At 38.5% G+C, this 18,366-nt stretch overlaps 1 protein-coding gene across 2 annotated transcripts in view; it reads right to left on the bottom strand.

The window, feature by feature from the left end:
- LOC134512836 (protein kinase C epsilon type) overlaps window positions 1–18,366 on the bottom strand; it is a 115,367-nt gene that overhangs the window by 11,515 nt on the left and 85,486 nt on the right. Inside the window, exons 11-13 of one of the 2 annotated variants that reach the window (XM_063328634.1) lie at window positions 16,444–16,632; window positions 11,225–11,371; window positions 3,263–3,292 (exon numbers count right to left, since the gene is read on the bottom strand). In XM_063328634.1, the coding sequence (XP_063184704.1) occupies window positions 3,278–3,292; window positions 11,225–11,371; window positions 16,444–16,632 (351 nt within the window). In that variant the 3' untranslated portion in view covers window positions 3,263–3,277. The remainder of the gene's footprint in view (window positions 1–3,262; window positions 3,293–11,224; window positions 11,372–16,443; window positions 16,633–18,366) is intronic. The other variant, XM_063328632.1, reaches the window with a different exon arrangement.

Below are 18,366 nucleotides of genomic sequence, written 5' to 3'. Positions count from 1 at the left end.
CAAGGAGGCATGGGCGTGTGCACTGTGACACTGGATGCGAAGAAACACCACAGCATGAAAGGTAATGGCAAGCACGTACAGTGGGAGCATCATTGCAAGACTCGGCTATATGCTAGAATGGCTTGCATTATAGGCTGTAAAGCAGGAATGCTACAGAGTTTTTGGCAAAACTGCCTTCTTCAAAATATTTTGGGGAAACTCATGGTCTTTGATGATGATCTCTAGCTTATTAAGAATAAAGCTTTTAGTGTGACATGGATGATGCATATGACAGGCTTTCATACAAAGAAATGGTATAGCAGTTCTCACCTTATACAAACGGAGAAAGTTACACAGTGATGGTTTAATTGTAAGACGACTGATTGGTAAGAGATCATATTTTGAAGTCTAATGATTATTTTTAAGCCTTTGCAAAGACAGTTAAGAATAAAGATACACGTAGCTTTTTAGAAAGCAGCTGAAGATGCTTTTTTTTTTAAACTAATACACATACTTATACTAATTGTAGACTAAAAAAAAAGGCATTGCACAACCACGCATGCATGCCTACTACTTCTGCATCTCAATATATCTCCTTTCCACCTTTCCTCCAGACAACGGAACTGCTTTTTTGGAACACGGTTTTACTGAAAGAGCACAGTAAGACATAGGAGAGTTTGTAGTGACACAGGTTTCATTCCTGGTTCTGCTACTGATCTGCTTTGAGCTTGAGTAATTTTCTCCTCCCTGTGCATCTAATTTTCTTCCTATTTTTGTTCTCCTATACATGGCTTGTGATCTCTCTGTCTACCATTATCTATGATCTGTTGATTGTCTCTCACTTATATGGCTTTTTGCACAGCAGGAACCTGATCTTGCTGGGAACTCGAGCTGTTAGTGCAGACCTGAGGGCACAAATTCAATTTCTCTTTCTTCTTGTTTTTGTCAAATATAAACAGAATTCTTCAGGGAGTCATGGGCAGTTACAATCTTCAACTTCTTCTTTTCCATGCTCCCTAATTAAGCAAAGGGAATGTTTCTTCTGTAGGTCCTCTGCAAACATGATTATTGCATGCAAATCAAGGAAGATCTGTGCTTAAGGTTTTTCATAAATATTTAGACTAAGTGTTCCTGTCATCCTGCATAATTTAAGCATATGAGTCCTGGAGCATGCTGTTGAGAGGACAAGTACCAGGTCTGTGCCTCCAGAGTAACAAAAGCCATTGTAACAGCACAGCAGCACAACAACAAGAAAGCAGCAGTTCATGAAGTGCTAGGATTCCTTACCATTTAAAAACGCCTTCCCTGTCCCGCTACTGAAGGTAGGTAAGTGCCTACACCTCAGCTGCTTCAGTCCACCATCTGCATATTTGTGCATATGTCCAAAAAATTAAGTTTTGCACTAGTATGCTGAGCGGCGAACACATACAGCGACAAATTTTTGCTGCTTATTTTGGACGAACATCCTAGTAAGACGTTGTTAACTTTATGCAAGCATTAGCATGGTATACTGCGAATACAAAAGGTTCTGCATGAAAAATAAACCCAAAGCCAAGGCTCTTCTTATACTCTGTGTTCATCGGACTCCAGCTGTGAATGGGACTAGTCAGGGACTGCCAGTGTTCAACAAGTCTTTGCTTTTTTTCTGATAAATTCTTCTCCATTGCCTGATAAAGAGCCAGATGCTACTGCTGCTTCAATCACCTGGTGTTTTGCCACTGGCTTTTAATAACATCACAAACAGGCCCAACCTAGGAATACTATTTGTTAGCTACATTAATACAAAAATAAAATATTTCTGTTTGAACACTTAAGAATGTACTGTAAGTAACCGTGATAAGACGATTTCACTAAATGGTTTAGATTACTTTCTGAAAATAGCACTGGAGATTAAAGCAGCCAGAAAGTGAAACAGAATTTGTCTTATTCTGAGGAAGCCCAAAAGGAAAGCAGGAATACTCAGGCTGCTTATCACTCCATCTCAATGGGCACCACTTAACCATGTACATTTAACAGATGGTTAAATGAACCTAATTATTCAGTATGAAAAGATTTTAGTACTATAAGACCAGGACTCAACAAAACCAAACAAATACTGCTGAATCCCCAGTACAGAATCAAAAGAAGCATAATAAGAGTTGTTTAACTTGTAAATATTTGGGAACCTGCAGTACTGGGAAGTAGCTTTCAAACTTCTGTAATTCTAGTGTTGTAGTAATCACAGCTAAAAACAGCTGCTGCAGGCACTGACGCTGAAGAGAATAAAAAGCAAAAGAATAAGACTAACCGAATGAGCAAATTCTGGGAAAACAGAACCTTCTTCAATGAAACAAACAACATTGAAATCCTTTAAAATACCAGTTCGCTTACTCTTGACTTCTCTAAGTTGTGATACAAGCTGAACAGAAGCTCCTGGAAAGCTATATACTTACTCTCCGAGCAAATTTAGTGCTTGTATAAAGTGCCACGCTAGTTGAAGCTTTAGAAACCAAGGTCCTTCACTTTGTTGAGGGAAGAGGCAGAAATGTTACAGACTTCTCTGGGGTGCCCAGCCACATGCTAGACCAATTGGTGTCAGCTATGTTGCAGGCAGTTATGGCACTGTTGTTCACAACTGTCTACTGCAAGCTAAACTCAGATCTCAAACTTCATCGCCTGCCAATAGTCAATACTTTTCAATCAGCAGCGACCTGGCTAACACTTGAACCAGTAGCAGAAAAGTTTAACTTTTAGGAACCAGCTGACATTAAATATTCTAATTTGTGATATCCTGTGGCAGGGGCCATGTGCAAAAGAATTGTGTTGGACTTCAACTGTTATGGCTGTTTGTAATAAAAAGGCTGTCCCAAAACTTCACATCCATTTTTCCTTAGTTTTTCTAAAGCATATATGTTAAGGGTTCTGACAAATATGGATTCTTCCCTGTTTCTAAATATTTTTTTTTTCACCAGTATTAATCACCATGGCATCACTCTCAGAAGAAAGCCCACTGTCTTCCTATGCCTGAAATGCTTGCAGCAAGTGGGGAATACATAATGTGCAATGTTTAACGATGGTACATGAGGGTCTGAGGTCTCAAAATCACTCCCCAGTGTTTCATCTAAGCGGTAACACTTCATGCAAAAGCATGCAGTATAGCCCCTTGCGTGCCCATCTGCTAAATGCTCATTGCCATGCACTGATGACTTAATGGAAATATATTATGAAACTGAAGGGACACCTCAAGGTTATTAGGCCTAAAAATGGACCTACCTTGACATTTTCCCCATATTGAAGGCCTTACCTTAAAGAGGGACATTCACACTGAAGCAAACTTGAAAAGAGAGAACATTTATACAAAAAGAAATTTACTTGGCCTGTAATTCCTAAGTTCTTTTTGGTGTTACTGAATGATACTGCATTTTACGGGGCTTCTTCCCCACAGTGTAAAGGCAAAGTCATAATTCTGCATGTATGATGCTACAATTCACTGTCACAAAAAAACAGAGGCGTGCCAAAAAACCCCCACTAAAACAGCATCATGACTTCCCAACACAAGGTTAGAAATCCCTCGTTAGAAAGTAAAAAAAATCTTTGCCTGTTATCGTCATCTATGAACACAAATCTGAGATTATAAAACTTATGTTTCTGGCTAATATATTTGAAAGTTTTCTCCAGAAACGCGGTCCCTCTTTAAGGATTCCAGCCATATTTCACAGTAAGCAGATGGTTGCTGCAGCAATTTAAACACACACCTCTCTAATTGAACACATTTTTCGGGAGCCGTTCAGTGAGGCACCTACCCATGAGGCAGGTGTGGCCTCTGCCTGTTTGCCTGTGCAAACAGGCCAGCTGCACGCTCCGTAGGTGCTGATTTGTATTTGCTATTTATTACCCAGTTTCCAAACACTGTGGGCATCCGGCTTGTCATAAGTCATCGACAAAGGGCTGCCAAAATTTTGCCAGTTTTTCACTCATTTAGGGGAGGGGGAAAATTCCCAGTGCTCACTGACTCCAGTTGTATCCAACAATCATTGTCTAGAACTAGAATTTCATATTTGGGAATGATTTTATTTCAAACCTTTGCTGCAGCGCAAAACTGGAAGGGGACACATTGCTGGCATCCTTAAGTCAAGACTTAACAAGGGAGTTTAGGTTCACAAGGAAACTTCATACAGACAATGTGGCTCAGATAGTGATAACTAAGGGGGGAGGGACTTTGATAACGGTTTATGATTATCTTAAGAGTTACCAGAGCTGAGAGGTGCAAATTACTGTAGGAGGTTTGAGACTGATGATCAAGATGAAATCTGCTAACACTGAGGTCTGGTATAGCACAGAACACTCTTCCAAGGGAAGTGCTATGTGTTCAGTCAATTTAAAAGTTAGGCTGATCTTAAGCATTGTTTTTTTATCAGTTCTCAGTCATATTTCTTCACTGTCACAGAACTTTGCATTAAGCATCCTGAGATTACCACAGAGTGGAAACTGAGGCATGGAAAGGTAAGGTGATGAACCCTGGACCACACCGTGAGTTTCTAGAAAATTTGGTAGAAGAACTTATGTATCTTGCAATTCTCAGGTCTCTAGTTTTAGCCGCTAGACCAGCTCTCTACTCCTGAGAAGTCAGAACTGAAGAAGGAACATATAAATATTCAGAAAACATTCTCAGTGATGTAACAGTAGGAACGGAAGAGGCTGCAAAATGAAAGGAGTCACATTAGATGAACTAAATGTGCCGGTGGCAGCTGCTGTTGCTCCATACTGCAAGATACAATTCTGCAATAGACTACCTTGTTCATTTTGCTTCTAATGGTCTTGAAGAAAGTGAGCTTTTAAAAGGGAAAAGCAAGAAATTATGAATGCATAGAGAAAATTAAAACAATGTATTGTTCTGTGAAAGCTGCACATTCATAGTAAATCATCATAATGCGATTATTTTGTCAACTTCATCTCCATAAAGCCACACTATGAATGGATTGCCACAGGCACTGATAAAGCCATTAGCAACGAAACTTTGGCTTAATTGCTAAAAAGAAATACATATGGCAAACATCTGTTTTACCAGGCTTTATATTACCCTCTGGCTCAGAGTTCCTCAGCTTTTTCATGTTGAAGACATCTTAGTCAAAGTCTCAAATTTTCCCAACCCTGACATTTACAACAGGGTGGATGAAAACAAGTCTGCTTGTTTGCATGCACATGTTTCAAGGGTTGACAATGAAAACTCAACTCAGCCTGAAAGGACAGGAGTGTGCCTGTGGTGAGACCATCCTTGCTGCAAAGTGCCTAACAGCTTCCTCTGGTCTCACAGATCCTTGCAGTACACCGAGCCACTGTCATTGTGCTGGTCTAATTCTACAAAAACAAGAAGAAATCCCTCAGAGTGCTGGAGCACCTCTGCTGAGTTTTTCAGCCTGGAGTAAGAGAAGGCTGCTGGGAGACCTTACTGTGGCCTTTCAATACTTAACGGGGGCTTATAAGAAAGATGGAGACAAACTTTTTAGCAGTTGCTATAGGACAAGGGGTAATGGCTTTAAACTAAAAGAGGGAAGATTTAGACTAGATACAAGGAAGGAATTTTTTACGATGCAGGTGGTGAAACACTGGAGTGTTTCAGAGAGGTGGTGGATGCCCCATCCCTCGAAACATTAAAGGCCAGGCTGGATGGGGCTCTGAGCAACCTGATCTAGTTGAAGATGTCCCCACTCATTGCAAGGGGTTGAACTAGATGACCTTTAATGGTCCCTTCCAACCCAAACTATTCTATGATTCTATGAAATCGATGCTCATATGAAGCTACTACTGACTTCAGCCACATGAGGCAAGAAATTCTGGGCAGTGATGTTTCTCCATCCCTGGCAAGTGGGACTGGGATATCGTGTATCTTTATGCCACTTGTGGACACCTCTCTGAGCTTCACTGGCTGATGCTAGTAGCACGTCAGCAGGCCACGAGTTCAGTTTGGAAAGCCTGCAGCTGGCCAGCTGTACTCTTAGAAATGACACAAAGAATTTCTTGCCGGGAATCTAAGATATGGAGAAGATTGAGGAAAAATCAAAATTCCACAAAATATACCTTTGCTTCACTGTTTCAAATATAAGCTTTGGCAGTAAATAACAAGTTTGGACAATATGAAGTTCATCACACACATTCAAGGTGAAGCAGCAATCTGTTTCAATCACTCTTTTTAATGCGTATCTTATTATGGGATAGATAGAATCATCCCATCATGTCACTGATCTACCACACTTACCACCCTGTCAATGACTTTGGTAAGAAATTAACGAACTGCACCCTGGTTTTCATTTGTATTATGGCAAATACACTTTGAAAACGAAAATAACCAATTTAACCAAGCCAGGAGCATAACCACAGAAACAAGGAAAAATAGAGAGTAGAGAATCGCTGAATACTGTATCAAGGCCTTTGTGGTTCTTGGGCATTAATTATATTGCAAACCATAGTGTGGTGTTATGGCTACAGATTAGGGAAATTTCAATCTCCAAATGGAATAAAATTCCAGGAAGAATACATGAGAAAAAATATCTCAACATGGGAATAAAGTGCCTTAAAGGGATTTCTGTCTCACAACAGTTGCTCTGGAAAAAAGATATCTGTCTGCACTAAAACTATACTTATTTCTTACATATGCAATTACATACTCATGTCTGCATTAAAAGCAGCAGGGAAGAATAATATTATTCAGAAAATTTCAAGAGAGTCTCTGAAACTGTAAGAATTAGGTTTTAAGAATAGAGGAAATGATCTTCAAGAGACGCTGTCAAGGTCACTGGAGCTTACACGTAACAAATATCGTCTTCATAGCAGTTCAAAGGTTTGCTTGATTTCTAATGTACATGTCCCAGAGCTATTACTTTTTCTATAGTAGCTTAAGATTTATAATAGCTCTACATCGGAGAACCCTCCTTATAGTAAACCACAGTATATACATAAAAAATTAATTTTGCCACTGAAAAGCCTCATAATTCTGGATTTATGAAAGGAAGGGCTGGCAGACAGTATGCATCATAGGACTGGGCCCCATAGGACTGGGCATTTTCACCCCTTTGCATTCTCTCTTCCAAGACATTAAGCTGGAGGAGCAGACAAAAATCCTTCACAACAGGTTTCAGGGCCACCAGATCTGCTTCCATTGTCTCTACCTAGCACAACGTGGTGTGGCACTCCTGTCACTGCTTAGCAATCTAAACCTCTGCCATTTGTAGGAGTGCTCTGCCCAGGGCGCTCTTGCAAGCTTTCAGAAAACATAGCCAGTTTTTCAAGGACCTTTTGGACTTTGGTAATTTTCATTCCAAGATTGAAAACAGTTAGGAAAGAAATTTCAGCTTCCAAAACATCATTGGAATAATCAAATCATGTACAAATGATAAAGATATTAATGGCATATTTCTGGTATAACAAGGAATATGTTTGCAGACATTCACAGCATGAATGAGATCTAAAAAAAACCCCAACTTCTGGCTAATAAATAACCATGCAGTATTTCTTCCAAGTCCAGTTGAAAAATTCAGACTTAAGGCTGGCAGAGCTGAAGAGACATACCTGAACTATGGAGAAGCACAGGCCTTACAGTACCATATAATAAGCTCCTCAGAAAAATCTATTATGGCAGAGAAAGGATAAAAGGTAACATAAAAGTAAGACAGCTGTGCTAGTCAAGGCACTCATGGTTTTGGGATCAGCGGAGTAGTGAGGCAGAACTGAAACAAGGTTTGTTTCCATGCTAGCACCTCCGTGACCTCCCTTGGCAGATTATTCCAATGTCTGATGGGACCTCAGTGTTTCACCATTTTCCCTAATGACGTTACTTGTTTAATGTCATATTGCCCAGAGCTCACTCGAATAGACCCTGTGTTTTGGGTTTTTTTGAAAGTATGTATGATATAGTAATTATAAAATTTCCCCCCTTAGTCATCTTAACGGTTGGTCAGAAAATAGATGAATACCTGTGTAAATATATGCATTCTTGCATGAGCCAAATTTTGTATGTGCATGCAAAACTCAATTTGAATGCACAAATGACTATATATATGCATTGTAAGCTTCTTTCCCTATACATATGTACACTCACATATCACATGCAAGAATGTCTATTTTCTGACTACTAATCTGGCCTCTCTTTTCAAAGCTATTTTCACAGATCTAGGCTCTCCTGAACATAAGATTAAAAATATATTTCTTTAATCCCTTTTCAACATTACAAGTCACTTTTAAATAATCAACAACCCTTTATCGATACTGAGAGATGTTAAAAACCAGAAGACATTCCAAACACAGACATTAATTATGTTTTTTCCATAGTTATTCCATAGCTATGGAACAGTTACACCTGTTAATCTGCATCAATGAATCTCAGTGCTACACCCACAACTGAATTTAGAGAGGAACTCTCTATCTAGATTTTAAAGTAGAATTAATTTCATTAGTGTTCCCTCTCTCATGTATTTTTCAAAGTGAGCGAAATCTCTCCTAGCTTGGCAAGTATCAAAAATCACCTTTTCAGCATTTAAAATCTACTGCCTTTTCTGAAATTGCATAACTAATAATTATATTTTATTTGTGTGATCTTTCTCTGCAGCCTAGATACATCTCACACTTTACTTTCCAACTAATAAAGTGTTCAATTTTAAGAGGACAAGTAAAAATTTCAGTATGATCTTGCTCAAAAATTTCTACACAACAACAAAACCCAAACAATCGCAAAATTTATACAGCTAGTACAAAACAGCTGATGGATCATAAACATAGTGCAAATATACGTCCTGGTCTGAAGGGGAAAGAGGTTAAAGAGAGCATCTGTCATTCATTAAGTGGCCGGTCCAGCCCAAACCACGACAATATATAAGGCATACCCTTTCTAAATGTAGAAAAGTTATTAGTAAAAGTTGAAAGGACCAGGTCACTGGGGAAGATATCTTGGAGAGAGCAGACTGAAAACATGAAAATAATAGGGATGCCTGTAACAAAGACTACATATTACCTGAATTCACCACCATAAAAAAAAAAAAAGAGTTCAGAAAAAACCAAGCATACAGAACTACTAGACAGCAGGAATCAAATTTGGGAGAATAAAGTTGGCATATACTATATGGAAAGAAGTAGTATGAAAATCCAACATTATAGAGGCAGCCTGAAGAAAAATGAGAAAAAGTATAAATAAAGATGTATAAAATCACCCTAACAATTATTAAAGAGCAAGCAGCTGTCTTGAAAATTATACAAAGAACTACTCTGACATAATCTGAAATCACTACTAAAACTGAAATACCCAACTAAAATACCATTAAAGGAAGCTGAAAAGGAGAAAAGGAACAAAACAACAGGAATGAATAAAATAGGAATGGCTTTACAATATAACAGCAGTGAAATAATTACCAGGAAGAGAAAGAAGCTGCACTGAGAAGGCAGAAGATATTTATATCAGCAATGAATAAAAATGTCTGACATACTAAATCTCTCCTGACTTTTAAGAAGAACCGCCAAAACAGGACTACTTACAAAAATAATAAAGGCCTTGTAAAAATACCTATTGTCAAAGGGATTGTGCATCTTGATCATGAAAGGAAAACTGCCAACAAACAGACTAGATGTTAGGAATCTGGGACTTACTAGATGCAGGCATGAAGTGAAAATTATTTTGGAATCGCACATCCTGATTTGATAACTGTATTACCAAAACGTTGATGAATACTGGAGCAAAGCAACAAAAATTACTGTGAGATGAAAGGCCGAAGTCTAGTTAAAACAGGAAAAGAACTACATGCACGCAACTCAGCAAAACACCAACTAAGGCTGTCTGCAACTATCTGAGGGCTGTGGAACCTGACTGGAAAGCTGCTAGTTACAGTATTAAATAGGCTTCAGATAGATACTAATAGGGTAAATTTGTGTTTACACTTCCTACATCAGTGCAGAGATTTGTAAGGCAGCTCAGGCACTAGGTGCAACCTGGCCACGCCCCCGGAGCAGAGCTGGGCAGCAGGGGAAGGGAGCCGGCATGCCCAGCTGGCTGGACCCTTTGCAGGAGAGGGGCTGGCTCAGGCATCCCTCTGCCTGTAGAAATACATTAAGAAAAACTTCCCCATGTGATAACGCTATATCTTACTATTACTCCAGAAAGACATTCACAAGGACTAACTTCCACTTACAGTTCTCAGTCCCTTTAGGCTCTTTCTGCATAGCTACAGAGAGAGAGAGAGAGAGAGACTTCTCCAAGCGTGGAGTCAGAGGAGCTACCTCTCAGGCTCCTGTTCTGGACAGGCAGCCCCACTTTCACCACCTACACAAGGAACTTGGGGAAATGCATCTCACTGGACTAAAAATAAATGCATTAAATGTGAATGACAGCAATTCTGCAATGTCAGAGAGGACTTTTTAACCTCTAAATAGTTAGATTCAGTGTTGAGTCCAAAGTTAGGGGTTTTCTTTGTTTATTTTAAAAATACCTTTGTAAACTACCTGAAGAAAGAAACAGACAAGTACCTTGATCGTATTTACAGGCAAATCAAAACATTTCAATTAGGAATGTGCTAAGTCAAAAGATGCAAATCAATCTCAAAGGACTTATCACTTCTCCTGTACTGCTCAAGTACAAAATTTACTGCACACATTCTCAGCTGAAAAGCTGACATTTCGTGAACTGTAAATATTTTCATCCAGAGGAAGACAAGAATAAGTAAAGTATTTTTGCTTGGCTTTTGTAGTTTTTGCATGTGGGGCAGCTACATGTTTTTGTTACTTCAAAATAGAACACTATTACCTAGGAAAATGTAAGTACATCAGTTTAATATTTCTTCCCCCCAGGAAGCTGTTTTTTCAAGTAACTTCAGTTAAAATATTATTAATCAGAAATCTTTTCCTCTGTCTTTCACTACAAAATCCAGTGGCCATCAGCAATGCAGGACTGTAGCAGAGTTCACACAGAAAGTACAGACAGTATATAACCAACTGAAATAATCTCTTCTGATCAAGGTATCTTTAGGAGCACAGGAAAATAATTAAAACAGGGCCTTGAACCTTCTCATGGTTTATGTGACTGAACATGAATGTCTTCTTGTGCATTAAATCTATTCCTGACACTTACCTTCACAGAAACAATGACAATGCTGTCTTCTCAACGTGGTTTTTATGTTACTATTTCAACCCTCAAATGTTGCATCAAGTAATCTCATGTCTTAGAAAAGCCAACAACTAGAATTGTCAAACGAAGTTTCCTCTGAATGTTACGCAAATTGCTACTTACAATCCGGGGTTTGAAGGGTGGCTTGATTTTCCTTTGTTCTAGAAGAACCCAGTCAATTTCCTTGAAAAACGGATGCTGCTTAATTGCGTCCTCCCCGTTTTGTGACGCCACACAGCCAAGTCGCTTATTTGGGTTTTTTGTCATGAACTACAGGGTGGGGGAGGAAGAGAAGGAAAAAGTTAAAACATGAATGGCAATGGCTGGAAATCATTTGCAGTTCAATTACACATTCTAATTCCTAATGCTGAATTTTTAGAGACAATCCCCTTTCAGAAGGTTAGTTTTTCTGTAAGAGCAACAAGGATGCCCTTCCAATTTTCAGAGGTTCCAGCCAAACTAGAAGATTCAGACTTTGAAGTACAAGTTTTCCTGCAGGAAGCTCTTTCAACTGATTGCTGAGACATCCTAATTTCATTGGGCTGGGAGTGCTACAGGTACAGATTCTCTTCCAGCATTTCTAGTTCCTGCTTTGGCCAAAAATACTAAAAGAAAGAAAGAAAATATTAAACCCTCCAGAGACACTTCCAAATAGATGGTCAGGATAGCTCTTATTTTATCTTATAGCTCTTATTTATCTTATTAATTTGTGGGATAGGGGCTACATATTATGCTTACTGTTGTTTATTTTCTTTAGGTACAAAGGTTGCATAATCATACACTCCATTCAAACAGACAGAGGAAAAGCCCTTACTCATTTCTAGGATTTTATTCTAATACAAGTAAGAACAGCACCTGCAGCTGTGTGAATTATAAATGTTCTGTCCATATGTTTCAGGAAATATATGGAGTGATCAGTACCATCAAAAAAGCTTCCCTTGAGAAACTCCATGACATAACTTGCACCTTCCCTTTCATTTTTAGTACACCCTTAGTGGCAGCAACTGGAACTAACTGGTCTCCTCTGGTGTGGTAATTTCTAAAGTTCTCACTTTTAAACTCTTACTATTCCTTTCAGCAAAAAGCTGTAGAATTGGTGTAAGACAATGATATCAAATGATGGCAGCTGATAATATTTTTCCTGATTTTGCTCTGTTATTTCTTCCTTCTTTTATTAGCAATTGCTCTACTTATTTCCTAATGCATGTGGACACCAAATCAAGTAGCAACGAGTGTTGTTCTTATACACACACACACACACATTCATATTATAGAATTATCCCAAGCATTGCTGTAAGTTCATATTCAGCCATTATTATAACATTTTTTATATTTAAAAAGAAGTGTACAAATGAAACAAAATGCGGTAATTGTTCAGTGCCTTTTTAACCTAGGTACCACATTATACTATACATCTGCAGAGAAAAAAACCTTACAAAAAATAAATCACTATAATGCATACCCTTGCTTTAGGACTCCAGTTATTAGATAAGTAACTACTGAAGCCCTTAAGATAGTTTTAGATAGCTAGACTAACCATCCACAGGAGAATACCATTGCTATCATTTTAAAGATTTAACATAGATCAGCGAGGCAATTCTCTCTGTGGTTTCTGACATATATGCGCCACTCCAAAGACGATCCCTCTCTTTGGTCTTGTGTTCAACTGTTCCTCAAGTTCTTTTGCAAGTGGACAAGTCATATCTAAACTACAGGCCATATTTCCTATGGGCAGGAGAAACAAAGGTTTTCAAAGGATTACTGTGCTTTGGTGAGGTCTCTTGGAAAACAACAAAACGCATTCCTGCATCCCTCTGCTTTATTTCACCTCCAGGACTGGAGCGAACAGGCCAGGAACCAGCAGCCACACATTTTGCAGAAACAGAATATGGCAAGTACAGGATACGCTTTTTGTACTGTATAATCCAGGTATCAAAGAAGTAAAATCTGATCCTAGTATCTGCCATGCTCTATCTTTGTTTTAAGCCAGAGGCAGGGAAAACATCAGAACATGTCATTTTTAAGAAGCTCAGAACATGAAAATATGCCTAGATAGTAGTTTAGTACTGTACTTCACAAACTTCAGGAAACTTGGAAATGGATGATGAGAGAGAACAAATTTTAAGAAAGAATACTTAAACAAAGAAAAATATCATATACAAAGATGATGAAATAATCTCAAAATTCTGAAGTGGACATTTAATTCTATAAATTTCATCCCCTGCAATAAATATTGATTTTTTCGCCTTCTATTTCTGAAGCACAAGCTGACATTTATTCCCTGTTTATCAACATCATCAACAATGATACAACTGTCAGGGCAGAGACAGCTGTTAACTGTACTGCGTTGATGAGATGGTCGCCAATGGAGCTGACAGCCACAGCCGTTAAGTGTTGCCTTTTTATTTTCCCATATTAAGGCAGGAGCCTCCTTTTATGAAAACAGAAGGCTTTTAAGATCAGAGTTCCTACTGACTTAAATGACAACAGGGCAAAAGGTTTCTGAGATAGCCATGCAACTTGGGGTCCAAATCAAGGATCATCAGGCTCCCAAAATTTTGCTTCTTCAGAAAAATGGCACAGCTTAAAAACAGTTCTTCTTCTGTACCCAGAGATTTCTGTCATCTGGGTACACAGGGAACACACATTGTAGACACAACCCCTCTCCACTGCTTGCAAAGAAGCACAGAGCTAATTTCAATGAAGAATTGTTTTCCTTACCAGACAGGAAAGAATTTTAAATAGCAATTCCTGTCAATTCATAGAAACAGAACTAATAAGATCTGTGAGATTTCACGGGATAAGCAACATGCTGCCTTGTCATACTGAGCTGTAAAATTATCCTCCTTAGTGTTTTGTTGGAAATAACAGGAAAAACTGTTTCTTCAGAAAATAAGAAAACTTTGTTAGTTAACACAAGAGAATGTCTCCTTATTAAACTTTCCTTACATGGTGTTTGGAGGAGTGTAAAAATACACAGTTTCTAAAGAATAAAACCCATGTCTCAAAGCACAATGTGAGGAAACAAAGTGTTCCAAAGTTAATCCCTTGCTACCATTCAGCAGTAAAATACATAGACGCCTCTTTCTTTCCTCTGTTTTTCCTGTTCTTCATTTAACAGAATATGAACAAGATTCAAACATGTTTCACACCATAGCTGCACAGGCAGCAGGTTGCTAAATGTAAGCAAATGTTTTCTTTTTACAGTGTAAACTGGTACAGCTCTATTAAATTATATCAATTTATGCCAATGAAGACATCTTGCCCAATGAGGAATAACCTATTATTATAATGCAATCTATTTAATGGATGCAACTCTCTTTTTAAGGTCTATAATGACATTAAGGATTAAGTTTAGACAGAAAGACAGAATGATGTAAAAAAAAAAAAAAGCTACAACTACAGCAAAATACAAACCACCATGCCTACTATCAAAATGCAGATCCAGGAAAACAGCCTCATGAAAATTTATCACAAAACCAGCTTTAAAAGAAATTAGAGGGTTTAACACCCTTGCACTTATATTCCCAAAAATACATAGCTTACAACTGCAGCCTAATTCTGTGTCTGCATTTGTGTGTAGTTAATGAATGACATGTATAACATTAAGAGATATCTCACTACTTGCATGACCAATGAGATAACACCGTAAGGCTCTGACTGTCAAATCTGTTTCTCCCTTTCCTCTGTAAAACAAACACCTTCTCCTAATAGTTACAACGGCTCTCGTGCTACACACTTCACCAAGGGTTATCAGTTAACTTTTCCCCTCCAACAAATGTTTCCATGATTCAGAGTAACAGAAAGGTCAGTTAATATAGATTCACAGAAGGACCCTGTGCATGGCAAAGGAACAGATCTTACAGACTGTGAAACCAAAACACTACAGAAAATCTCCTGGACTTTAGTGAAATTCAGATGCAGATATGAACATTGACAACAACCCTTTCTCTACAACACGCCAAAATAACCCCTGATGCCTGGATATCAGCTTGAATTCTGCAGCTCAAGTCCATATGTTTTAACTGCTGAAATGAAAATAACTGAAGGGTTTGGAAACAAAAACGGATGCGTGAAAGTATCATGTCAGCTAATAAAAAGTCGTCAGAGAGCTACCTAGGGGGAGAATGGAGCATATGTATAAAGGTCAGCTTTAATAAACCCTCCATGTTCTCACTGCAGTGAATGGAGCAAAAGAGACTTCAGCAAACAATTGAGAGAGGTTAACTTCGACTTCTGCTTTGAATCATCTGCTAGAGCATCTCTCTCACTCAGCTAGAATGAGCCTGAAGGTATTTTTGTTAAAAGATCAAGATGAGCATTTCTGCAGAATGTGTTACCTGTCCACTGGTGTTAAAATCAGAATTTGTTCAAGTTTTACGTATAATTTCAAAATGTAACTGGGTATGAAGATGTCTGCAGGACCTTACACTACCCGCTGCCCTTTTAATTGAAAGTCTCCCTTATTCCAGATGCTGAAAGAAAAACAGAAGTGGAAAAGTAGAAATTTTCCACTTTCAAAGGTGGAAAACTGGAATAAAAAACAAGTTGTTTTTTTTTTAAGCCAGAAATCCTCCTCAGGTTTTCAAAATGTGTGGGTTGGCATACAGCTTCTGTTGTGTTTTGCTTTTTATTTTAGGATGGTACTAGTACAGAAGAAAGAATTTATGTCAATGTCAGGTTAATGAAGTAAACCTGACTTTAGAAAGGTAATCTAAAAACTGAAGTTGCTCAGTGGCACATTTTGACCGATTAGAAAATTTGTGGCATTTGGTGACACACATTTCTGTCAAGTCATTACTCGTATTGAAACACACCCACCAGGGCAGAAACAATTACATTAGAGCAAGGCTGCTTATCAAAGTGTTATGTGAATTATAACATAGAGCATGTAAATAAGCGGCTTTTAACCCATCTTGACGATAGGAGAAGAAATGCAGAGGGACAGGAAATTTTGTAAGTGCATTAAATAAAAACAGTGTTCCTTTAACTATGTAGTGCTTCCCCCACTCCAGTGAACATGCAGCATATAAAGTGTCAAAGTGATAGCGCAGTTCTAGTTGGTTGGGTTTTCCCTGAAACATGAATCTGCAGTACACAGATTTATACAGTGTACAACTGCGTGGAATACAAACATTCTGTTCCTTTCCCACAAGCAGTGTAATTTATCCCAGGCCCCATTATCCTAACAGTGGCACTGTGAACTGTGCTTGAACTCCCAGCGGTGACTGCTCTCAACAACTTTCAGCAAATTCAATTTTAATCAAGGAAAAAAACAAACCCAAACCAATGGCCCAAAAAAACACGAAGAGGAGGAGGAAAGCAAGTAATGGAAGACTCACTGCTTTTAAAATGCTGACAGCTTCTTTACTGAGCCAAACTGGATACAAGACATCATCGTGAAGAATGGATTCAAAAAGATCATCTTCATTGTCAGCTTCAAAAGGGGGTTGCCCAGCCATCATTTCGTACATGAGAACACCCAGAGCCCACCAGTCTACTGATGGGCCGTATTCTAACTCCTGGAGGATCTAGTATAGAAAAAGAGATTGGATTGAATAGACAAGTTAGACCAGACTCTCGGCTGCACATTTGTTGTTTCAACATGATACACCCCTTCTTTCCCCCAGTGCCTGAGCAGGACTAAATCCCACACTGATTTCGGTAACAGCAGTCATGGTTTGGTTTCTTACCCATGCAATTTGCACTAACACAGCTAAACACAGCTAAGTGTCACTGCGTAGTTATTCTCACAAGTACTGGCTGAGTTTATCAGTCCCCTGAGTAAAAGAGTATGCTTGTAAGCAAGAGAGCTGTATATCCTTCCAAACTGTTTAAAGCAGGTCATGCTATAGGGGAAAAAAGATCACATATACAAAACAGATTGGTGGAAAATGTGAAACATTTCCTTGCCTCTATCTTGAACAAAACAAACTGAACCAGCCTGTAATGCTGCAGTCATCTGAGAGATTTATTCTCGTCCTTTAGGTAGGGCTGAAGGAAGCCAAAAGCATTTTTGTTCAAGTTCTCTTTACAGCATTAAAACACTGTACAATACGTGGCTGTAGGACTCGCTTTAATTGCCTCTGCTTTCAGGAAAACTGGCTACAACTTTTCAGGTGACAAAAGTTCAACCTTGTAGCAAATACCTTTAGTGGTGAGTAGTAGGTCAGCATGATGGGAGTTTTATTGTATTGTACTGGGTGTTACAGAACTAGTGCTATACGGAGAACAAGTTTAATTCTTGGCTCCTCTCCACTGAAGCTTGTAGTTTGGCTGCAATGTTTCAGCATGACAAGGAACTGGGGAAAATAAAGTGGATGACTGGTTAAGGTGAAGCTGACTGCCCTAAAATGAGTTGGAACGGCAACAACTCCACCACCTCCTTAAACACCACCACTGTTACAGTCAGAAGCCTTGTGGTGAACCAGGTGAACTTAGTGCTGTATTTGGGAATCACAGCCAATATAAAACCAAATTCAGTCTTAACGCAAAACCAGAAATTAGTTTAACATTTGAATACAGAGGTCTGGATCCCAACTGGATTCTTAGCTGAATGGATATTACATTTTATAGCCATTAATTACAGAAAATGATACTCTTCAAAAGTGTACTTTTCAAGTGTTCTGGGCACTCTTTGGAACTCACATATTACTAAAAAAAAGGAAATTGAAACATACCACCATGATGCAAGAGAAATAGAAGCAGGAGATAAACTTGTGCAATTACGATGACAAAACGGAAGCCTGAGTTACTGACTTCAGTGAGATCAAGATTTCATGTATAAGTTCCTGGGATTTTATTATTGCTTTGTTTTCAGTATTAATTCTCAAAGAATTTTCCAAAGGAGTCAATTAGTATACCGAATCAGAAAAGAATACCTTAAATGAGCACACTGAAACTTCAGCAGAAAGACGCACAGGCTACTAACTAAATAGAGCAGACAAAGTCTGCCTAGCAGATTAACTGTACAATATTGGTTCATTTTAGGCACTTGGAAATGCATCTCAGGATATTAAAATTTAGGATTCTCAGTCATTTCTTTTATTCAATGAATGCCTTGAAATGACTTTGGATGTTGCCAACTGATATGCAACATCCATGGGAAAAGTTCCTACTTTTCTGTTCAAGTCTATACTTTCTGTTCATCCATATGATGAAAAGTACACAAACATAGTATCTTTCACTCACAGATACTTTAAAGAAAGGAAAAAAATTATATTCCCACAAATACCATAGGCAAAATGACACCAAACGTATGGTCT

The sequence above is a fragment of the Chroicocephalus ridibundus genome, chromosome 3, assembly GCF_963924245.1.
Source record: "Chroicocephalus ridibundus chromosome 3, bChrRid1.1, whole genome shotgun sequence".
NCBI lineage: Eukaryota > Metazoa > Chordata > Aves > Charadriiformes > Laridae > Chroicocephalus > Chroicocephalus ridibundus.
This window is presented reverse-complemented; position numbering and strand designations above follow the sequence as displayed.